General features: G+C 42.4%; 2 protein-coding genes and 2 non-coding genes across 4 annotated transcripts in view; 1 reads left to right on the top strand and 3 right to left on the bottom strand.

The window, feature by feature from the left end:
- Positions 1–18950, bottom strand: part of RPL7 (ribosomal protein L7) — a 206763-nt gene extending 187813 nt beyond the window's left edge. The window contains exons 1-2 of the mRNA XM_044067229.1: positions 18922–18950; positions 18255–18357 (exon numbers count right to left, since the gene is read on the bottom strand). Of these exons, the coding sequence (XP_043923164.1) occupies positions 18255–18357; positions 18922–18935 (117 nt within the window). The 5' untranslated portion in view covers positions 18936–18950. The remainder of the gene's footprint in view (positions 1–18254; positions 18358–18921) is intronic.
- LOC122799031 lies at positions 13185–13314 on the bottom strand. The gene has a single exon (XR_006364408.1). It is a non-coding gene; the product is annotated as a small nucleolar RNA SNORA19 (small nucleolar RNA).
- LOC122799032 lies at positions 14207–14336 on the bottom strand. The gene has a single exon (XR_006364409.1). It is a non-coding gene; the product is annotated as a small nucleolar RNA SNORA19 (small nucleolar RNA).
- Positions 18951–19037: 87 nt separating the features above from the next.
- RDH10 (retinol dehydrogenase 10) overlaps positions 19038–22632 on the top strand; it is a 140430-nt gene continuing 136835 nt past the window's right edge. Inside the window, exons 1-2 of the mRNA XM_044067228.1 lie at positions 19038–20144; positions 20710–20945. Coding sequence (XP_043923163.1) covers positions 19862–20144; positions 20710–20945 — 519 coding nt within the window. The 5' untranslated portion in view covers positions 19038–19861. The remainder of the gene's footprint in view (positions 20145–20709; positions 20946–22632) is intronic.

Below are 22632 nucleotides of genomic sequence, written 5' to 3'. Positions count from 1 at the left end.
CACTAGTGTGTTCTTCCTCAGTTAGTAAACTGGACTGCTTTATTGAAAGCCCACAAGCAAATCATAAAGGAGGTTAAGGGAAAACTGGCATACGTCAAGTTCAATTGTGACCCTCCTAAGCCATGCATTAGCCAATTTGGAAATCCGGTCAGACCACAAAAAGGATAATAGTACTGTAAAAGGGGCAAATACAAAACAAAAGACTTGGACAAAATGTACACCGAATATTCAAACTTTGAGTGGGAGTTTTGCAGCAAATTCACCAACAGTGCAGGGAGGCTGACTGAAATTGATACTCCAGGAAGAGGAGGTGGCAAAGTTAATGGACCCAGAGGACACAGCCTGTTGAGACGCTACACACTTCACCAGCATTTTGGAGTGGGGAGTAATGGAAGCAGCATTTAAATATTTACGCCTACAATGACATGGCCCCAGAGTGGACTGAAGGAATCCATGGTGGTACTTGAAAGGGTATTCAGTGTTTTGCCTCAGCAAAAGGTGCTCTGAAAAGCCTTCAGATTATGACAAAGACTTTGGGTTAAAGAGAAAAATCTGACTGATTATGTCTGCAGGGTTTACGGGCACATTTTTTCAACCTGCATATGTGCTAGGTCTTTTGTTCCCACCTTCTGAAAATGCAGGTCAGCTAGACTGAAGTTGATCTTCAACTCAGAGAAGGTAATGAGCACTGTTCGAGAGATTAAGAATAGCTACTACACAGTGGTAGAAATTCTACATAGTTAAATCCAAGTTTTGACAGATTAGCTCGAAGTTTTTTTTATACAGCATAAATGGTCTTAAGATATCCTTGACAGGAATTTATCTAATTCAGCCCCAAGACTAGACAGTTGCAAGTAGTAATGTTGCAGCAGACCCATCTAATAAACACACAAATCTAATAAAAAAAGGCTTTAGGGATTAACGCAAGCAGGCATGGAGTGTGACAGGACAGGAATCAGAATGGCTACTGAAAAGGGATGACCAGTTTTAGTAAACGGGGAAATGGCAGACAACCACAAGATGTACAGCACTTGGGAGGTTTTTTTTTTTGTAAAGGGAGATTTTTTTTGGCGGGGGGGGGGGGGTATATAGGCTATAAGGAACGGTGTGAGATTATGTGGTTCCAATAAGATATCCTGATAGTAGTGGGGACTGATTATTACAGTGAATAGAAGGAATTTAAGTAGTAGTCCAAGAAGCAAAATTCTCTCAAGGTAAACTTCAAAACTACATGATGGAATATAGGATGGATTAAAGTGGCTAAAAAAAAAAATGTAGGGGGGGGGGCAGAGGCAATATCAGGGAACACACCTACTTGCATAGGAGCATGACAGGCTACACTAGCCAAGTCTAGCATTTCAGCTGGGCATATATATTTAGATGTGAGAGTTTTTTCTGGCTGACTAACCAGCAATATCCTTTGAGCTTCTACCTGTAAACACTGCCAAAATTGGAGGTTTCCAAATTAATTAACAAAAGGCCCAAATAAACAGGTCTTGTGATGGATGCATGTGAATTTTGGGAGTGCAGTGTGGAAAGTTAGAAGAAACTCAAAACAGAACTTTCCTTAACTAGTGTGTGTGCAGTCAAGGAAGAAAATGAGGAATAAAGGACACAGAAGGAGAGGTGAGTTAGAGGCTTGGTCTTAGTGTGTAATGAAATATTTAAAAAAAAAAATGACCACCCAAGTCTCTTTGTGGGGGGGGGGGGGGGTAGTGTTTACACTCCTTCTGAAGGAAGGGGGGGGGGGGACTGCAAATGTGGCCTTGTACGAGCTAATCTATGAAAGCTAATCTATGAAACTATTGTATAAACCCACAAAATTCTTAAAACAGTAACTATACAAGTTATGCCAACACTAGACAGGATAACAAACAGCCCCAGATAAAAAAAAAAAAAAACAGGGCTAAGGTGTTATTACAGGAAGGCAAACCTTACAGTCTAAACTGGATACATGGGAAGCAGAATTCAAGGGAACCCCACTGCTTCTGGTTAATCCTGACAAAAGCTCGGAAAGACTTTTTATAGAAAATTTTAAGTAGGGATGGATTCCCACTTGAATTTATCAAAGCATTAGAATAGCTTTCCCAGACACCTGAAGTTTACAAAAAAAGGTGGGGGGCAATCTTACAACAGTAATGAAAACAGGCAGTCTGCTTTTTGCCCTATACTTCTGCTTTATCTGGGCCAGGTGCTTGATTACGAATTTATGGACTTGCCTGGAACAATCTGAGAAAGGTTGCCCTGTTTGTAGAGAATGCGATTCTGTACCAGACAGATTCGGAAGAGGAATTGGCTAATGTGTTTGCATCAATGCGAGCATTTACCAGTATCTCAGACTTAAAAGTTAATGTGAGCAAAGCGATGTCAATACCAGACAACTACAGCCTGGCATTTGACTAAGTTCAAAGAGACACCCACCTATGAGGTCCCAAGTACTTCATTTTAACTAGAAATTGAGAAGACACCCCAAAGACTCGGAAGATTAAACAGAATGTTGAGATATATTCGGAGATGGAAGCACTTCTAGAGCTGACATTTTATTATCCAAATCAAAATGTTCACTGTGCCCCAAAGAATATACAACATGCCAAGCATTGCCTGGAGCACACCAGACAGAAAAACAAAAAGTTTATATGAGATGAGAGGAGAAGCCATGGGCAAGTTGGCAAAAATATTTAATGGTCCCTGGGAGGTGAGGTCTCAGATTTGAAGAAGCACAAGGCAAAAACAGCTCAGAGTGATACTTGTTACAAAGGAATTTTTAATGCAGGGTGGAAACAAATGATGCTTACCAGAAAACTGTGTAAGGGCAGGGGAGGCAAGTCACAATGCTTGGTTCCCAATATGTATGTGGCACAACCCCACCCCCAGAAAGTTACTTTAACAGTCAAGACGTTTGGGGAATGGGAGAGAGAACTCCTTTCCACAAGGAAGGCCAGGGAGAGGTTAGGTGCAAACTTAGTTGGAATTTTCCAGATTCAGAGAGAACAAATCTTTGGAGTTACAGGGCTCTGCTGTCAGAGACAGGGAGATAGCAATTAAAGACAGATTTGCAGCAGCCAAGAAAGAAAATCCAGCAGAATTAAAATTTTTCTTGAGTTGGGTTAAAGGTGTGGGTGTCCCAAGGAATGTAGCATGTTGTCCTTGTTACTTCTAGTGGGCAAAAACATGACTACAATTATAAAAAAGGAACAAAACACCCTTCTTGATGAAGGGGCAAGGACTGGAAAGAACTACAGACAGAAGTGTGTGTGCAATAGTAAATAACCCGAATGGGATTTAGCTATAATTTTTTTTGGGGGGGGGGGGGGGGTGGCACCAAAGATTCAGGAAATGGTAAAATAGATTTGATAAAACACAAGATCTTGTGAAGCAAAGGAAGCACTTGTGATGTAGGAGCTAAACTACTTCAGCTTTTGAAAGGTCAAGAGAACTGAAACTATTTCATTTAATCTGAGGTGTTAAATTGTTAAATAGTGGTCAAGCACACTGGTGTGCGTATCAGGTGGGGGGGGGGGTGATGAAGTGCCCCATGCAGGAGGCCTGTACTACGTGATGAAAACATGTTTATTAGCGCACACAAAAAAATTAATAAAAATACTTTTGGTTTAAAAGAAATGAACAATTTATAATGCTTTGCAAGTGTAGAAAATATGGACAAGTCACGTAGCTACTTCCACGAACAGTCCCCAAGAATGTCATAGTAGCAGTCATCCCCCCTAGTGCCATGAGTTCTCCATTCCTTCTAGCTTATCTGGCGCAACAGAAAAGGATGTAGTGAACCAGATATTCAGAAGCCAAAATAATGCTCCTCCTCAGAACTTGTACTTCCGACACTACCAGCTAAGGTGATGCCTACCAGCAGGAACACTTTCCCAAGTTAGAGAACTTGGATGGAGATTAGGACTGCAGGCTTAAAGAGGTGGTCAGTTACTCAAAGTCCCAAGGAGATATCAAATGAAAACTTCAGACACACAGACACAGTTAGGTACCATACATACAGCCTTTAAAAAGGTGAAGCTTACAAATGCTAAGGGCAGACAGACCAAGCTAGCAAAAATGTGTACTTTGACAACATTCATCTGGAATATCACAGACACTGGTGCAGTGCTAAGGTCCTGCTCCTTTCCATGCACCAGAAGGAAACCTTAATTTGGAAATAAGTACTCTTAGTGGTTAGCTTCCCTGTGAACTATATGCTAGCAAGACATTGTCCAAGCTGTTAGCTATAAGGTCTCAAAAGGTGGGATGTTTGAGCATCCCACCCTTAGCTTGACAAGAAGTCCATTAGCAGCTGTAGTGCAACACACTTCCCCTGAACATCGCCATCAGTAGAGATAACTAGTGCTGTCCAAGTCAAAAGGTGGCATCAAGAACATCTCTGGCTGCTCCTGCCTTACGTTTGGCATCACCAAGGAAGTGTGCGTCTGTGTGTGTGTGGGGGGGGGCAATGAATGTACAAGAAACCTGTCCATTTGATGGAGAAGGCATCTACCACCCAAGCTTCTTTATTGGGTGCTCCCTGGCAGAACTTTAGCAGTTAGATTCTTGTGCAGGCAGGTATATTTTTGCAGTACCTTACCAGTGCACCAGCTGAAAGAATAACACCCCTGCGTTAACCAACATTCATGTAGAACTGCCTTCAGCACTCTCAACTGAGCAGCCTCTGTATTCGGATACCAGTATGTGCACTACCTTTGATGTCATGATCTCCCCAATTATTGGTATACCACATGCCTGCCATATTGTTACTACCTTGAAAAACATTCTTTCCACACTAGTTGAAAGAATTTCCTTCACTAAGTGTCACCCTTTAAGCTGCATTTCACAGGCTCTGGAGTTGCTGTGCATATGCTTCTCAGTAAAGGCATGAAATATGTTTTTTTTTTTTTTTTTGAGGGGGGGGGGGTAAAACAAGGGCGCACCCAAGTACAAATATAGCATACAATGGAAACTTTTTCCCCAGAGAAGTGTTACTTTTGAGTCCCATGTGTATTATGGCCAGAGATTATCACCATGGCAGAAGCTAAATACTCAGTGCCCAAAGCCATACAATGGTAGAAACCTTCCACTTCTGAGCTACTTTGTGGAATTATTGCTCCAAATGTTCCACATTCTGTTGGTGATGAAATACCTTCTTGCAATTTGAGTCCAGAAGCAAGCCCATGAATCCAACTTCTAAAAATACATTTTGTGACATTTAAGGAGAAAACAAGACCTTGGAAATATTTCAGAGAAACAGAGGGCCTACATTTCCTCCTGAATGGTACCCGAATAAAAAAAAAAAAAAAAAAAAAAAAAAAAGAGGCTGACGAGTATGATCTCCTATGTCCTGCAAGTTACTGGAGCAGACACTTTTTTTTTTTTTTTTTGAAAAACATGGCAGTCAATGTATGAGGAATGCTGGGAATGCTGGTAAACCAATAGCAGGAGTCCCCTGCTGTGGATAATTAATTAAAAAGGGATGGGAATGCAGGCATCCTCCCACTCAACATCACCATTAGGGCCTGTGGAATAACAGGAGGGAGGGTATGAAAGGTTAAAATACTGAATTTTGAGAAAATGAGGAAAGTAGAGATTTGACATAGCCAGTATGAGTCTCCAAACGTAGTCTTCTGGTAACAAGTCTCATGCAAAAATCATGTGTTTCTAGTCTTAAAGATACCAACTATACAATTCTGAGCAGAATTAAGTGCATTTGTTCCTTTGGCACAGGAAGGATATACCCTGGTAGCAGCTGACAATCTAAAACAGCAAGGATACGAATGGCAAGTAAGATTTCCGCCTCAAATCTCAGCAACTGCACATCTCCCTCTGCTACAGCAGTGTGCTGATAAGCATCTTGATTTAATGTCACCATAAGTGCCGAGGAAGAACCCGCTTTAAAAGGTTCTGTAGTCAAATCCTGAATTTTGAAACCATCGTGGTCTACTGTTAAAGATATAGAAATACCAAAGATCGTTTTCTTGAATAATGAAACCCACCTCTCTTCTCTACCTGTAATAGGCATCACATGCTGCTGATCTCCTGGAATGCCCATGAACGTTGTAGGCTGTGGCACAGTCTTATCCCAATCAAGGACTCACACTTTTGTAAAAACGAGTAGTCTGCCTACAATCTTGAACTGGAAGCAGGTGAAGGAAAGGGATATTTTTGGTAAGGGGCATAGAGATACAGATACTGTGCTAAATCACAACTGCTCCCTCTCAGTCATGGTCCCTGAGGGTACCTAGGTCTGCACTTTTAGTTTTGCCACTTTTGGGCTCTGTTCTTTTTCAAGGGCAATGTAAGAGGTGAACAGACCCTTGACTGACTCCATAGTTTCCCCCTTCTCCAGCTTATTCAACACTTAAAAAAAAAAGGGCAAGTAGTGTGAGGTTAAATCACATTTGTTATGATTTGCTGAGGACAGTGCCCACAACAGAGGCATGAGTAGCAGATCCAGGACTGACAAGACTCCCAAATGCTTGAACTTGCACTGATGTCCCAAGGTTTTGAAGGCATAGTTGCTTCCACAGTGATCACAGAGGACTGGACAAAAAGATGTGCCAATGAGGATCGCTAGAAACCCTTCCAGCACCCTCAAGCCTAGGGCGGAGGGTTTCTACTCCAAAGATAACATCTGCCTCAATGACGCACTCCTTCAGAAAAAGAAGTTGTCTCTTACCACAACGTTCCATCTGTGTTGTACATCTGTCATTCATTACCATTAGGACTTCTGTTCCGTCCTTGGAACCGATACGTCAGTTTCAAAGCTCGTGCCAGCCAAAAACTCTCAGCCAAGACCTACCCATAATGCCCCTCTCCTAGTTACTCCAGAACAAGTTTGCCTACCCCTATATAATAGAAGTATTAATAGAAAAATAGTAGAATGCTTTGAGCAAATATCCTAACCAGGAGCTCCCAAGTCCACTAGAAGTCCAGGCAGAGGGAAGGAGGGCAGGAAGCAATGAATGAACAAAGATCTAAAACACAGATGAAATGTTATGGTAAGACTGAACTTATCTGATGTTGTAAATCATTTATTCATTACCATTAGTACCGGAGTCCCCAGCTACTTGAGTCCTGGGTGGCCCTAAGGAAGGATATTCCTGAGCACCACAGAACCAAAAGATGCTTGCCCCCAACCCAATTTGTAATGAGATAAAGGTATGAGGTCTTGCCCAAGTGGCTACTGCACAGATATCATCCATAGAGGCTCTGGAATGAAACGCTACAGACGTAGCCATAAATCTGGTGGAATGAGTCTTTATTCTGGAAGGTAAGGATAGCTTATTCTGTTGGTAGATAAAGGTAATGACGTTTCTAAGCCGGGAGGATAAGTCACTTTGGAAACTGGTTTACCCAATCTGGGTCCTGCACAGGCCAGATTCAGGAAGACTGATCAATTGTAAGATTTAGTTCTGTCCAAACAACAAACAACTAAGCTGCCGATGCACATCAAGGGTGTGCAAAAGGTACTCCCCTCCATTAGAATGCTGAGGGAAGAAAACCGGCAGGTCAATAGATTGGTTAATGGAAAATACAGAAATGACCTTTGGCAAGAAAGAAGGGTCAGTACGAAGAGACACCCTATCCGTGTGGAAGATAAAGTAAGGTCTCTTGACACGGAAGGCCTGCAGCTCAGATACGCTTGACCGGAGGTTTAACGTGCAATACTCCTGTCTTGCATAGGCGGTGTGACATAACCGAAGAATTATCAAATCCATTATGAAAACTGGTGATAACTGCTAAACGTACAGTGATGGTCGATGCTGAGGCTCTTGCATGTAAAAAAGAGTGGTCTGGTATTGAAGGATCTTTTGAATAGACAAAGGGCTCTATGTTCTGATCTTTGTCCCAAAAAGAAAATCTAGTCCATTTACTAGAATAAACTTTCCTGGTGGAAAGTTTGTGTGAAACCAGAAGAATTTCACAAACAGGAGATGGGATGTCAGCAGCCTGGCAATCACTAGAAGTGGAGGAATCAAGCTGTGAGCTTGAGACTGTGGAGATTCGGATGAATCAGTCCCCAAGGATGAGATAACAAGCCTTGGGAATAATCCAGGATCCACGGGCTGTGAATCAGATGAGGCCACAGAAATGGGAACCAGACATGACTGGGGCAATGAGGCTCACTTTGCTTCTCAACCTCTGAGCTTTCTGGAGAAGTTTTGAAATGGGGGGGGGGGGCAATACAGAAGACCCGGGGGCCAATCATGTGTTAGAACTTCCCTCGGGGGTTCCCCCTGAAGGGGGATCAGGGCAAAGTAATTTCTGCATTTGTTGTTTAGGTGGGAAGCAAACAGATCGCAGCAAGGCTTGCCCCAGCGCCAGAAGATCCGATCTGCTGTTACAGGGTTGAGGGACCACTCGTGAGGCATCAGGATGTTCCAGCTCAGATTGTCCGCAATAAGGCTGGAACTCCCAGGACTGTGCATTGCTGTAAGAAAGCGGTTGGAAGCCATCGCCCAGTGCCAAATCCTCATGGCTTCCCGACACAGGGGGTTAAGAGCTGGTTCCGCCTTGCTTGTTGATATACCAGATGACTTGACTGAATTGCAATGGTCCCAGATGGTAGGGATGCATGGAACGCTTGCAATGCTAAGAGAACTGCCCTCAGTTTCAGGACATTTGTGTGCAAACTGACCTCCATGGGGGACCAGGTGCCTTGGACAGTCTTTCCCTGGAAATGCCCCCCCACCCCACCCTAACAGGGAAGCATCCGTGGTCACCATGGCCGTGGGCTGGGGAAGACAGAACGGTTGACACTGAAGATTAGTTTGTGGTTTCATCCACCATAGCATTTCTTCCTTGCAATGGTTTGTAAGACATATCATGTGGTCGAGTGGGCAAGTTAACCATTGTGCAGAAAGGAGCCACTGCAGGATTCTCATGTGCAGCATCACCATTACCGACGTAATGGCAGCCACCATGGAGCCTAAGAGTCGCAGTACAAGGCGTGCCGGTACACAAGTCTGAGGAAGGTGGTCTTGGATTTGGCATCTTATTTTCGAAAGCCTGTGAGGGGGAAGAGAAGCTTGACAGGATGGGTCGAAGACTGCCCCAACAAGTTCCAGTGTTTTTGTTGGGGACATTTGAGATTTGTCCTTGTTGATTGTAATACCCAAGCGGAGAGCAAGACCTTGGGTGTAAGAGAGGCTGCAGACTAGGAGATTCCTGATCGCAGTGAAAAGGAGACAATAGATACGGAAACACCTGGAATCCTTGTAGTCCAAGATGAGCTACCACAACTGCCATACATTTGGTGAACATGGGGGGGGGGGCTATCTAGTGACTGAATGGCAGTGCCCTGAGCTGGTAATGATTGACTCCCAGCCAGAAGAGGAGAAACCTCTGGGAGCAGTGATCCATCGAAGTGGTAGTACATGTCCTGGAGGTCTATAGAGCACATCCAGTTGTCCCTCCCTAGGAAGGGAATAATTGACTGTACCATGACCATCTGGAATTTTTGAGGTTTGATAAATTTGTTCAATCGGCTGAGATCCAGGATTGGTCTCCAGTCCCATGTCTTTTTTGGCGCTAAAGAACCTCAAGTAAAACCCAGATCATGTCTGGTCTGGTGGGACTGGTTGGATGACTTTTTTTAGCAGCTTTTCTATTTCTAAGGCTAATTCCCTCTGATTGGGTGGTACATTGGGGATTTGTTTGACAGGTCTGGGAGTTGAATTGAATGGTATTTGGTAGCCTCTGGATATTATTCTCTGCACCCAAACATCGGTAGTAATAGGTTGCCAGGCGCAGAGAAAAACGACCCCCGACTGCTTCCAGAGGAAAGCAATTGGGCCGCTGCTCAGGAGTGCTGGTAGGGTCTGCCAGAGAAAGGATCTCTAGCGCCCTGGTTACGCGGACCCACCTCTAGGCCAAAAGTGGCATCTTCCAGATTTGCCCCCTCTGCCCCGGGGGAACTGCTCACCACGAGTGGTCACAAAAAGATATTTGGGATTTCTTGAACCACATTTATCCTCCCTTCTGGTTCCTGGAATAGGACCTCTGGGGGCTGGAAAAGCGTATGCCCACAGCAGACAAGGTATTTCAGTCTCTCACTTTGGGTCCAAAAAGTGCAGATTTGTTGACATGTGCATTGACGAAGGAAGATTTAAAGGGGTCTGCGAAGTAACACAACCACATCCAAGCATTACGTCTCAAGACAATGTGCTGCCCCTCAGTGGGGTGTGAGATTATCAAACACATGGAGGAGTTAAGACATAGATTCAAGGCTAGCTAGCTGCGAGGCGACAGTGTCACGCACCTCATCAGGCAGTACCCCTCACCAAAGAGGAAGACATTTCAGAAATTAGGTCTCTTTGGAGGCGAGTGAAGTGTGCCACATAGTTCAGTTCAGCGACCGACCGAATGGCAAAAGTCACTGAAGCATAGGTCCGCTTCCCTAGTCTGTTCATGGTCCGAGACACTATGTTCAGAGGGTGGACAGTGGAACCATTTTCTGCCAGTTCCCTTTTGATGGCCGCCGCCATGACCATGGAATCAACTGTCAACTGCTTGGACCGGTGGGGCTGGCCTTCAGGTGTAGATAAAATTTTGTCTGGCCTCCAGGGGACAGGTTCTATGTTGTCCGGGGACTTCCAGGCACGCTGCACAATGAGGTTAACAAGGTCATCTGCCAGTGGGGTCACCCAGGATGTACATGGCCAGGCATGAAAGACCTGCAAAAAATACAAACAGATTCCTCAGAAGAAGGGCTAGAGAATTTCCAGTCTTCCCACTGCTTGAGGATTTCCAGAATGAACTTCCAGTCTTCCCACTGCTTGAGGATTTCCAGAATGTCTCTGAATGAGACATCTGAGGGAGACCATGGGGACCCTTCCCCTTCATCACAATCGGTGTCTTCAGTGATAAAATTCCTACGGGGGCATCAAGGTGCTTTCTCTTGCTTCCAGGGTGGCTCCCCAGTGGGATCTTCCGAGGATCCTGGAGAAGGGGTTCCCTTCAAAGGGGAGTCTTGCGGATCCCGTGCCTGGGATCCTGAAACAGGGGGTTGGGACAGTTGCATGCTTGGGGGGGGGGGTTCTGATGCTGTCACTGGTGCCGACTGCGATCCTGCAGAGGCAAGGACCCTCTCCATCACCTGGAAAGCAGGCCTGCCCAAGGAGGGATGGGAGCGCGGAACAGAGAAGGACAACCTCGGAACCAGGGTCACACCCTACCCTGAGGAGCTCTGAGAGGACTGGAAGCCACAGCCGTGGACATAGATGGAGCCAGCTAGAAAATGGGCACCAGGCTAGGTACCAAGGTACGGATGGTCCAAGCACTGGTCCGAGAGAGCATTGGCACTGGTCCGAGAGAGCATCGGCCTAATGCAAGAGTGGTCGGTGCAGACAGGGGAAAAACTGCTGTCAGAGCAGAGACAGTATGCACCGGGGTGGACATCGGTGCAGAGATCTCCAGGACCTGAGTAGAAGCCGGAGGAGAATAAACCGGAGATGTAATAAAAGATTGCAAGCCAAGAGGGACAAAAGGTCTAGCTGGAATGGGCAATCCCCTTAGCTGCCAGAAGCTGGTCCACAACCCGCACTAGGTCTAATTCAGAAAAACTCCTGGTGGATCTAAAGGAGGCTGTTTTGAGAATCAGTCTTTCTATAAAAGGGCTACACCTCTGCCCCAAAAAAGGGTCGCAAGTTGAGCAACTCGTCCTTGGCAGATATTCGACTTTAGGGGCCAAAGCAACTATCGGCACCATGACCAGGGATGGTGCCAAAGCAGGTACAGTCATAAGAGCCAATGTCAGATCCACAGCACTGAAGTCAGTGGTGCCAAGGTTGGAACCAAAATAGGGGGTGGATATCATAGACGGCACTGAGGGAGAAGACAGAGCCTGTTGCCAAAGAAGTCTGCACAGAGGGCACTGGAGAAGCACGGAGCCAACTTGGTTCTGTAACTGACGGAGATGCAAGAACAGAGTGATTTCGTTTGGCCTTGTGTTTTTTGGTCTTTGGAGAGGGCGAGACCTCAGACACAGATAGAGCCTCCGAAAAAGGAGTCTTAATCAAATCTTTTAAAAGAAGCTTATTTTTACCTAAAACTAGCACAGATGCCACAATCAGCTTTAATATGGTCCACACCCAAACAGGAGACACAACAAGCGTGTCCGTCCGAGTTGGGCATCTTATGCCCACACTTGTCACACTGTTAAAACCCCAACTTAGCTTTGTTTGACATTGTTAGGATAGTCTTGTTGCCTTACTAACAAAAGAAGGGAGAGAAAAAGAGTGAGAATACCAATGATGGTATTTAAAAAAAAAAACACAAGTGGCAAAGGGGGAGACAGAGCGAGCGCGAGACAGAGCGAGCGCGAGACAGAGCGAGCGCGAGACAGAGCGAGCGCGAGACAACAATGGTAGAAGATTACCAAGGTAAAGGGTAGGGAATAGAAGTAGGTCATAGGCGACAGTGAGAAAAGGTTAAATTTACTAAAATAAGTTTTGAGGAGAAACTACATTAAAAATTCACAATTTTCCACTTAGCTTTGAGAGAGATGGCTAGCAAATCTGACTAGGAATGCGGCAAACGAGATCTGGAGTAACTAGGAGAGGGGCATTATGGGTAGGTCTTAGCAGAGAGTTTTTGGCTGGTGCAAGCTTGGAAGCATCAGTTCAGAGGATGGAATCGAAGTCCTAATGGTAATGAATAAACAGATTTACAACATCAGATCTTCCCTTTTTCCTTGGAGAAAACTGGAAGACAAGCACTTCAAAGGATTCCACCCTCTGCATGGTCCACTGACTGCAATAAACAGACCAGAGACGGTTGGACATTTTTGCACTCTCAACAAAGATGAAGAGGGAAGCGGTGAACATCCTTGTGTGTCATTTTCTTACTAGACTAGACACCAGTTTAACATTTACCATTGGCAATTACAATCTCATGCATTCACACTCGCATTTGTACATGACCATTTCACACAAAACTGTACCCAGGATGAGAATTCCCCAATGGGGTACCTGTCAGCCCAATTTCAGACTTTGCAGACAACTGTACCCAGGATGAGAATTCCCCAATGGGGTACTTGTTAGCCCAATGCCACAATTTGCAGACAAGGTCTAAAAGCAACCACCAGCACTTTCAAAACAGATCACACTTATCAAGCTTTCCAAGTAGGCCTCAACAGTGTTAAAAGTTTCACTACACCACAAGGAAGAACAGCATGTATGCTTTATGTTAAGTGTATAAAGGTGACTGGCAGCTAAAAACTATATTCAGTTAAGCTGCTAATTAACCTTTACTGTTAATCTTGCACAGCAGAAATATCACTGCTCTCATGAGTACAGAGAATGACAATGAACTGTGCTGGGATGGTCTTATACTAATTTACAACTCAACATCAAAATGTAGCATACAAGACCACAGACTTCAGCATTTTAAAATTAAAGTTAAATCACCTTTTATACACTTTGTACAAGGCAGGATTTTAGAACTCCACAGTTTTCTTATTTCTTTAAGCCCTTCCCAAGATGGATTCATGCGTTACCATACTGTGTGCTCAGCCTACCTCTGCTTGCCAGCACTACCTACCTCAAAGTTTCACTGATTGGAACTTCGAATAGACCCACTGGCTTTATGGGCAGGTCTTAGCTGAGAGTTTTTGGCTGGCATGAGCTTGGAAACTGCCATATCAGTTCAGAGGATAGAATCGAAGTCCTAATGGTAATGAATAAACAAATATTTACAACATCAGATCTTCCCTTTTTCCTTGGAGAAAACTGGAAGACAAGCACTTCAAAGGATTTCACCCTATGCATGGTCCACTGACTGCAATAAAACAGACCGGAGACAGTTGGGACATTTTTGTACTCCCAACCAAGATGAAAAGGGAAGCAGTGAACATCCTTGTGTGACAATTTCTTAGTAGACACCAGTTTAACTTTTACCATTGGCAATTACAATCTCATGCATTCACACTCACATTTGTACATAACCATTTCACACAAAACCGTACCCAGGATGAGAATTCCCCAATGGGATACCGGTCAGCCCAATTTCAGACTTTGCCGACAACTGTACCCAGGATGAGAATTCCGCAAAGGGGTACTTGCCAGCCCAATGCCATACTTTGCAGACAAGGTCTAAAAGCAACCACCAGCACATTCAAAACAGATCACACTTGTCAAGCTTTCCAAGTAGGCCTCACAGTATTAAAAGTTTCAGTATACCACAAGGAAGAACAGAATGTATGCTTTATGTTAAGTGTATAAAGGTGACTGGCAGCTAAAAACTGTATTCAGTTAAGCTGCTAATTAACCTTTACTGTTAATCTTGCACAGCAGAAATTTCACTGCTCTCATGAGTAGAGAGAATGACAATGAACTGTGCTGGGATGGTCTTATACTAATTTACATCTTTAACATCAAAATGTAGCACACAAGACCAAAGACTTCAGTGTTTTAAAATTTAAAGTTAAATCACCTTTTATACACTTTGTACAAGGCAGGATTTTAAAACAACACTTTTATTATTTCATTAAGCCCTTCCCCAAGATGGATTCGTGTGTTACTATACTATATGCTCAGCCTACCTCTGCTTGCCAGCACTACCTACCTCAAGGTTTCACCGATTGGAACTTCAAATCGACCCACTAGCTCAACTTCCAGTATCCACCATCTAACCAGAATTTTGTTTCTGCAATCAAGATTACACTGCTCTGGTCAAATTACTGAGAATGAACTGCCCTAGAGACACAAGTCACTGACGGGATTACAGCACATACCACTAGGTGTTTTTTTCCCCGTCAAACTGTAAGGGGGGGGGGGGGCACAGATGCTATAGTCAAGCTTGTATGACTGCAGATGTACGCTTATAAACTACACTGGATGTTAAACTTCTGATACTTAGGTTACAGCAGTTAAGTCAGCAGACTATAGAGGAAATAAGTTTCCATACTCTGGTTCATTTTGCACATTTCTTGTGTACAAACTGATCTGTACCTTCAATCAGAACCCAACACTCCCAAAGATCCTGCAAGTACTTATTTCGAGCCAGTTGTTCAGATGTTCAAACTTCAGCTCATATGCCTGCATCCACGTGCACTTCTGTGTTGTCACTTTATACTTGGTTCTAGGACTTGTTACTCTGATCTCAACCCTTTCACTCCCATCTATTTATAGCAATTCAGATCAAAATGCAACAGCACCAGGCAGTCTTGTGAGGAACAGATATTTCAAAGGACACCAGGAATGACTTCCTGTGTTCATATATACAAAACTATGTAATAAGTGATTGAATGACTTGGCAGCTACCACTCCAACACAACCCTGTGTCAAAAATTGTGCAAAGGTATTGCTGCTCCTCCCACACCCCTGCAACTCCCTATACCAACAACTTCCTCCTTACATAGCATTGGAAAACTGTGACAGTGCACTGGTATTTGTCAGTGTACAGGATGATAAACCAAATATCCAACAGCTTTGCAGACAACCAACTGGATCATATAAATAACCAGTATGTGTATATAAAAACATAATGCATGTCAACCAACTGGACCATATAAATAACCAGTATGTGTATGTTAAAAACCTAACACACGCATACTCACAAAAAGAGTTATAAATGCACTTCTCTACATATACGTAAACACCTTACCAGCTTTCCAGTAAGGGTGGTTCACTCAGCTACATTTCAATTATTGTAGAACTGAAGCATGTCCAAGCTCTGATACTCCCTTGTCCCCTATAAAAACACCCTTTTGAAAGACTGCTCATCTTGACCCCCTTCCCAAACACGTTTGGTGCACTGTAGGTTTTTTTTTTTTTTTTTTGGGGGGGGGGGGGGTGTAACAGTCAGCATCCACTGTAGCCATCTTGTCTTTTTTACTTGCTTAACAGGGTAGGTGGGATGATCAACAGACCCGGTTCAGCCACAACCCAACCGATGAAAGCAAAGGTTATGACTGTCAATACAATTTTATCTCTAAAATGGTTTGCCTATCCACCTCAATTAATCCCATATTTGAGGCACTGCAACACAGCAAATCAAGACCACATGGTACCTGCAACACAACAGCACCAGAAAGTTATCTTTTTGGAGACAGACCTGTACTTGGGTAGGGAGGCAAAGGACCAATTTTTTTTTTACTCCCCACCCATTACACAGAAACTTTAGTAAGTTAAACTTCTTTCACCAAGCCAACAAAACCAAATGACAAAACTAAGAGCAAGCAGCGAACAGACAAATATACAAGCTCTCCCTCAAAGAAAAATTCATATGGAAAGTTCACGCACTGAAAGGGCAAAAAAATGAACTGTACAAGCTTGAACAGAAATTGAAAGCCACAATAATGCTCAAGAGTTATACACGTACTTGAAAAGTACAGAGAATCTCAACCGGGGGGGGGGGGGGTCGGGGAGACCTACCAGGAAAAATCTCCATTTCTTTTAAAGTTTTTGCTCAGCAAAATTGTAGAGCCGGAGGACTGTTAGGAGCTAGGTAAACTAAGGCACATTACAAATCTCAATTCACCGTAACTCAGGGCTGGTAGTCCTATGTAATGCAGGAATCCAAATGTAACCTCTACACACTGTAATAGCACAAGAACAGGAAAACCTATTTACTCAGTGTACTGCTTCCATTCACTCAACTGTCAACATGGGGCCTAAATGACTGAAATACACCAACACCACATCAGCAAACAATTTTGAATGTACTCCTATACCAAACACAAAAGTATATAAATGTGAATACAAGAGTAGAGATATAAAAAAAAAAAAAAAAAAAAAAAAAAAAAGTACACGAGAGCAGGACCTAGCTTTAACTTTTCTTCAGAGTTTTACCTACTACTTAAAACACCAAGTCCTCACAGGTATCCTGCACCTAGCTGGAACTGCAACTTTAAATTCTTTTACTTCTAATTTAAGACTCCCACCAGTGCTGTCACTTCTCACATAATCTAATACAGAATCAAAAAGCATTTGCGCAATGTCAAGTCCTGATAAACGTGCTCACTTTATCTTCATTTCAGTTTAGTCTTAAACTACGTCTTACATAATGCACAGCAAGCCATCCCTTCAGATTCACAAGTACTTCTAAATGATGCCCCTCAATATACCTACTCGTGTTGAACTACACACTCCCTTTTCTACACCTGTACCACCAAATTGTTCCAACTCCTTGATGTTGTAAACCCACTCTTTTTAAGCTGTGAACCCTCTTTCCAATGACAGCAGCTCATCCAATTTTCTGCAACACTTCAAAAAACACCTTCTAATTATTAGGATTTTTATTTGTCCACTACACATATTACATGTGCATGGCACAAAGAAAATACAGAAGAAAGTTTTCTACTGCTCAAAGCTTTAGAGTTCCTGAGTGTGTACCAGGCTTCAGGGCAGGCAAGATATTAAAAAAAAGTTTGCATTAAGACAGTAAAGTTGGTCTTTCAGGCGATTTAAAGATGTAGAGGAACCACCCCTTCCCCAAGGCTCTCTGTTTAGACCCTCTCTCCACTGTCGGAATTCCTCATCAGACTAGAAAACATTAGATGCAACACAAAGCAAAGACAGGGGAGAAAACACAATGTTTAAAACGCTTTCATACAACACTGATGTGGGTTAGATTTGGAGTCCCCTTCTTCCAGATGGGGCACACAAACGTGCCAATAAGACAATGCACTCAAAGGCTTCTTCCAGATAGGGCACACAAACGTGCCAATAAGACAATGCACTCAAAGGCAAGAGAAATACAACCATCCAGGAAATAGTTACATTGACTCACGCACAAAAAAATATTAAAACAGTAATTAAAAGCAATATTAATCTTAAGTAAAACTTTATACGTACAATTAATTCAGTTACACTGCATAAGGGGCAGCTCCTCAAGCATAAAACACTATTAGAATAAAGACATGTTGACATTAGGAAGGCTTAGAATGTCTACACAATAGAAATCTGCATTTCAAACTGCTTGCAAAGAATATCCCATACCTTCATATTCACTACCTTCACAAAGCTCAAATTTGTAGAGCTCAGCATGCACAACATATTTAACCACACATGCCGAAACTGAAAAAAGTGGTCTTATTTGCCAGCCAACAGGAACTTCAGCATTTTAATGTAGTGTAGTGTATCAAAGCACTAATCTTCCAAAGGTAAACTATCAAGAAATAGTACGGGTCTTTTACTGGGAAGCCGTGCATATACACTTGATTAACCAACTGCTGTTAGAAGCTACAAAATGCGTAGTTAAATTAGAATAAGCATATTGTTTAATGTTAACGTGCACAGTTTCAACAAAACACTTACTTTTTTTTCAGCCAGTAGTCGCTTAATTCGCTTGGCTTTCAATTCGGCGAACGCCTTTCGCCTTTTTAAAAGGCTTTCGGGAACAGACGGCAACTTCTTTCCTCTAAACATATCGCATAAAATATAAGAAACGCACTTAGCAGTTAAAAACTTACAAAACAGAAATTTAAAACAATCCTCACACTGCGTGTGAAAAAGCGGAGAGTCATCCAATGAGACAATTGAAATTTTGGTTATATTGCATTCATGTCTATGTCGGCAACCACGAAAATTCACCTAACCGAAACGTAGAGCGTGTTAGTGAAACCCAATGTCCCTTTAGCAATCCATAACTAAGGGCCCATTAGCCTCAACCCGCTATGGGACGCACCCGGAACTTCACATAATCCATAAACTGGGAAAAGCTGGTACAACTGTACAAATACCTACACCATACCAAACACGTTTATCTCAACGCTAGTAGGAAATGCAAACTACCATCTGCCTAAATTCAATACAAATACACGTCAAAATAGACATCAAGTCTTAGAGCTGTTATATTCAAAATATATGGCCAACACATTGTGAACCACATCACAAAACAACATTATGATAAACATTTATGTAAAGTAACGTTTTCAAAGCCCAAGATTACAATAGATAAAAACACACAAAAATCCAAACATACTCTTTCTCCGCCATGATAATCACAAAAAAGAAAAAGATGCGCACGCGCAAAACAATTAACCAGACACAGGCCTGTCTAAAGCACTGCCTGGAGAAATTCTTGAGATAGAATGGAGGTCTACTATAAGGATTATATGGTGATAATCATTGGAAAGCAGTGACGTTTCTGAAACTACAATGGTTTAAAGACTTCACAGACATTTTATGCCTTGTAAGAAATTAAACAATGCCATGGACGAAGAAAAACGAAGATTATTTACGTGCATACTGAATTTTATTAAAAATTGACTATATTTCTGTGTGTGTTTTCAAAGCATATTATTCTGTTTGAGAATTCCCTAAAACAACTCAAAGGATAGACTTTTTCGTAAGAAGCTTCTTTGCAGGCAATGTCTACTAGCTCCAGTTCAGGGGGAGGGGAGTAGGAGGTTCTTGGTGGTTGTTTAAATAGAACAGCTGTGAGAGAAATGTGTAGTTACGCTTTTCTTGGTGTTGACAAGGGTGGGAGGTACTTTACTAAAGAGCCTGCGTGGAGTCTATTATACAGTATCAGTGCAACACGGGATTGTTGTATAAGGTAGTAAAGCTACACTTTGATCGCGTTTATCTCATTTCTCGGGTTTCTGTCACTTCGGCTTCTATCCTTGTGTTTTAAAGCGCTTAATGGAAGAGCCGCTGTTAAAAGTTGAAAACAATTGTAGAGCGCTTTTGTGATTTTTTTAAGTCCTGTAAAGTTCGCCAACTAAGTCAGTTTTTGCGTGCATAGGTTCGGTATACATTAAGTGGATACATTGCTATACAAAGTATCTCCCTGGGAACATTGGTGTTTTCTGCACTCCGACAATTATTTGTAGTACATCTGTGTCCAGTGTAGGTGCTCACCGTTTGTGTTGCTTCTTGTCTTTTTTGTTTCTGAATTCCAGTCTCTGTAGCTTGCGATAATGAACATTTTCCTTGAGTTTTTCGTGGTCCTTTTAAAAGTTCTTATGGCATTCATGGTGGCCGCTCTCCGGTGGTTCGTTCGTCCAAAAGAGAAGAGTGTGGTCGGTCAGGTGTGTCTGATTACTGGTGCTGGTAGTGGCCTCGGCCGCCTCTTTGCGCTGGAGTTCGCCCGGCGGCGTGCACTGTTGGTATTGCTGGACATTAATACCCAGAGTAACGAAGAGACAGCTGACATGGTGCGCCAGATCTACCGGGAGCTGGAAGCGGCAGAGGCAGAGAAAAGTAAGAATGGATCGTTATACAGTCCTGGGGAAGGGTGTGAAAATGCTACATTCTTACAAAGTCAAGTGGTTGGCATTTATAGGAGTTAATTTGTAGTTGAGCATATGTTTCTGTGACTTCTGTTGCATATCTCTGTACTTGCTGTTGGTTATCATTGTGACTTGACACAATGTTTGTTTGTTTTTTTTAACTGTGTTTTTGCATAAATTACGTGTTTGCGGAGAATAGTCTGTGCAACTGCTGCTGCTCTTGGGGGAAAAAGTGTAAGCCTCACAGATCTGATTCTTTTTAGGACAGTTCGTTATTTTATTGTATTTCAATTTTGCCTCTGTTGAAGAAACTCTGTTTTTAAGTGATATTAGTTTGCAGGTTTTGAGTTTTTTTAACTATTTAATTGTAAATCTTGATTTCGGTAGCCACTCTGCCCAGTACCATTTGTTATATGTAGACACCTGATACTGTACTTTTTTGTTGCGTTTATTGCAGTTTATGAATGCTGAGTTATTTCATTTCTTTAAGTTGATGCATGTGTACGTGACATAATTGTTTTAAAATATATATCTAGCTCCTGGTGATGGAGTGGAAGAGGTTCCTCTGTGCAGACTTCAAGTTTACACTTACACATGCGATGTGGGAAAACGGGAGGATGTTTATGCTACTGCAGAGCGGATCCAGAAGGAAATTGGGGATGTGGATGTCTTGGTCAATAACGCTGGTGTGGTCTCTGGATATCCTCTCCTGGAATGTCCTGACGAGCTCATAGAAAGGACAATGATGGTCAACTGCCATGCGCATTTCTGGGTAGGCATTTGTTTTTATTCACTCTGTTTTGTATGGTATCAAGTCTGGTTTCAACTCTATTGCGGTCAAATTTTCTTAAAACGATACAAGTACCGTTTTAATCATAGAAGGGCACCTAATTCTTAAGTTTCCATAATTCAAATAGCTGTCAGTATTTTACGTATGCGTTTCCTCATCTGTGTGAGGTATGCTTTATTAACAAAGGATCCAAATCCTCAATTCCTAAATTTGATATTTCTTGAAGTGAACTAGAATATTGTTTTTAGCAGTGTTTGTAATGAAAAATCTTGGGGGGGCTGTGCTGTGCTGTGCTGTGCTGTGCTATTTTAAATTACCGAGACTTGGTATTGGAATGTACCACTGTTCTGTTTTATTCTTCAGCCTTTTGAACTTTGCAGCCTGACTTCTGCACAATCGCCTCATTAAATGTCTAAATTGTAATGGTGTTGGTATAGTTAGTGTGATGAATTATCTTGGTTTCATGATCTAAATAAAATGGAGTTCTTTCTTTCATTCCATAACATCCCTTTGCAGGGGAACAACTCGTGCAGTGATGGTAAGCTTAGCTCAGTGCTTTGATTCTTCTTGATTTGACCATTGTCTGCTGCTTTTTATTTGTGGAGTTTTTTAATGGGTATGTTTACTGTTGAGGTATCGAAACCATTCTGTCCCAATTGTTTCAAAGCTGCATTATGTGTAATGTATGCTTTCTTAACTGGGGTTTGCATTATCACTTTTTTTTAAATTTGGAGGTTCTGGGGTGGGGGGCTGGGAAGGGGTAATGCACTGACTTCAGCATTAACGCAAATTGGTGATGCTAGTAGTGTAATCTCCCGAGAAATTGTATAGGCATACAACTTGTCTTGAGTGTGCACATACATCCATTCATTGTATCATTCTTGTCAACTGCACTGCATTCAAAGTGGCCGTGTGCAAGTGGGACTGTCAACTCCTACATGACAGAATGGCTGTGAAATGTATAGCAGCTCAGTTTTTTTAAAGATTTTCATGGAATATGTGAGATTATCATTAGAGCAGAACTATTTCAGATTAGTTAAGTGTCTTGTTAGAGAGAGATTATGGTTTAATAAGCATGTTGTGGATTTCTACAGTGGGAAGTCCAAACTCATTTTAAACTGAGCTGCGTCTTTTAAATTATGACTAGTGACAAGAGACACTACCCCTTCAAGAGTGCTATTTAAAATACTAATCTGCTTGCTTCATTCCAGAGACTGAAGCAAATGATCAGTTTTGGTGCATGTAGCTGAGGAAGATGTTCAGATCTGAATCAATTTCACATTCACATAAATTCGGATTGGATTTATAATTTGTCAGTGACTTCAGTTACCAAGTATGTAACTGAACTGACCCTTCTAACCCTTGTGTAACAGAATGAGGGACTGAAGAAGAGTGAAGGGTTGCTTTTAGCTGGTACGTAACCCAATTTATAAGGTTGTCTGGAATGAAATTGAGTCAAAGTGTAATGTGGTTTGTTGTGAGGTAGGCTTTGCTTAGGCCTGACATGAGTGTATATCCTTTACACTAATGATATCCTTTACACTAATGATACAACCCACAACATGTGCATGTTAAGGTTACTGTGAAGACATTGTGCTATAGTCTGTCAAATGCATCCTTTTTGTAATCATTCTATCAGATGTCTGCTGGTTTTTTTTTTTTTTTTTTT

Source organism: Protopterus annectens, chromosome 3.part1 (genome assembly GCF_019279795.1).
Source record: "Protopterus annectens isolate FY-2018-M chromosome 3.part1, PAN1.0, whole genome shotgun sequence".
NCBI lineage: Eukaryota > Metazoa > Chordata > Ceratodontiformes > Protopteridae > Protopterus > Protopterus annectens.
The sequence above is the reverse complement of the archived record's forward strand: the minus strand, read 5'-3'. Positions and strand labels throughout refer to the sequence as shown.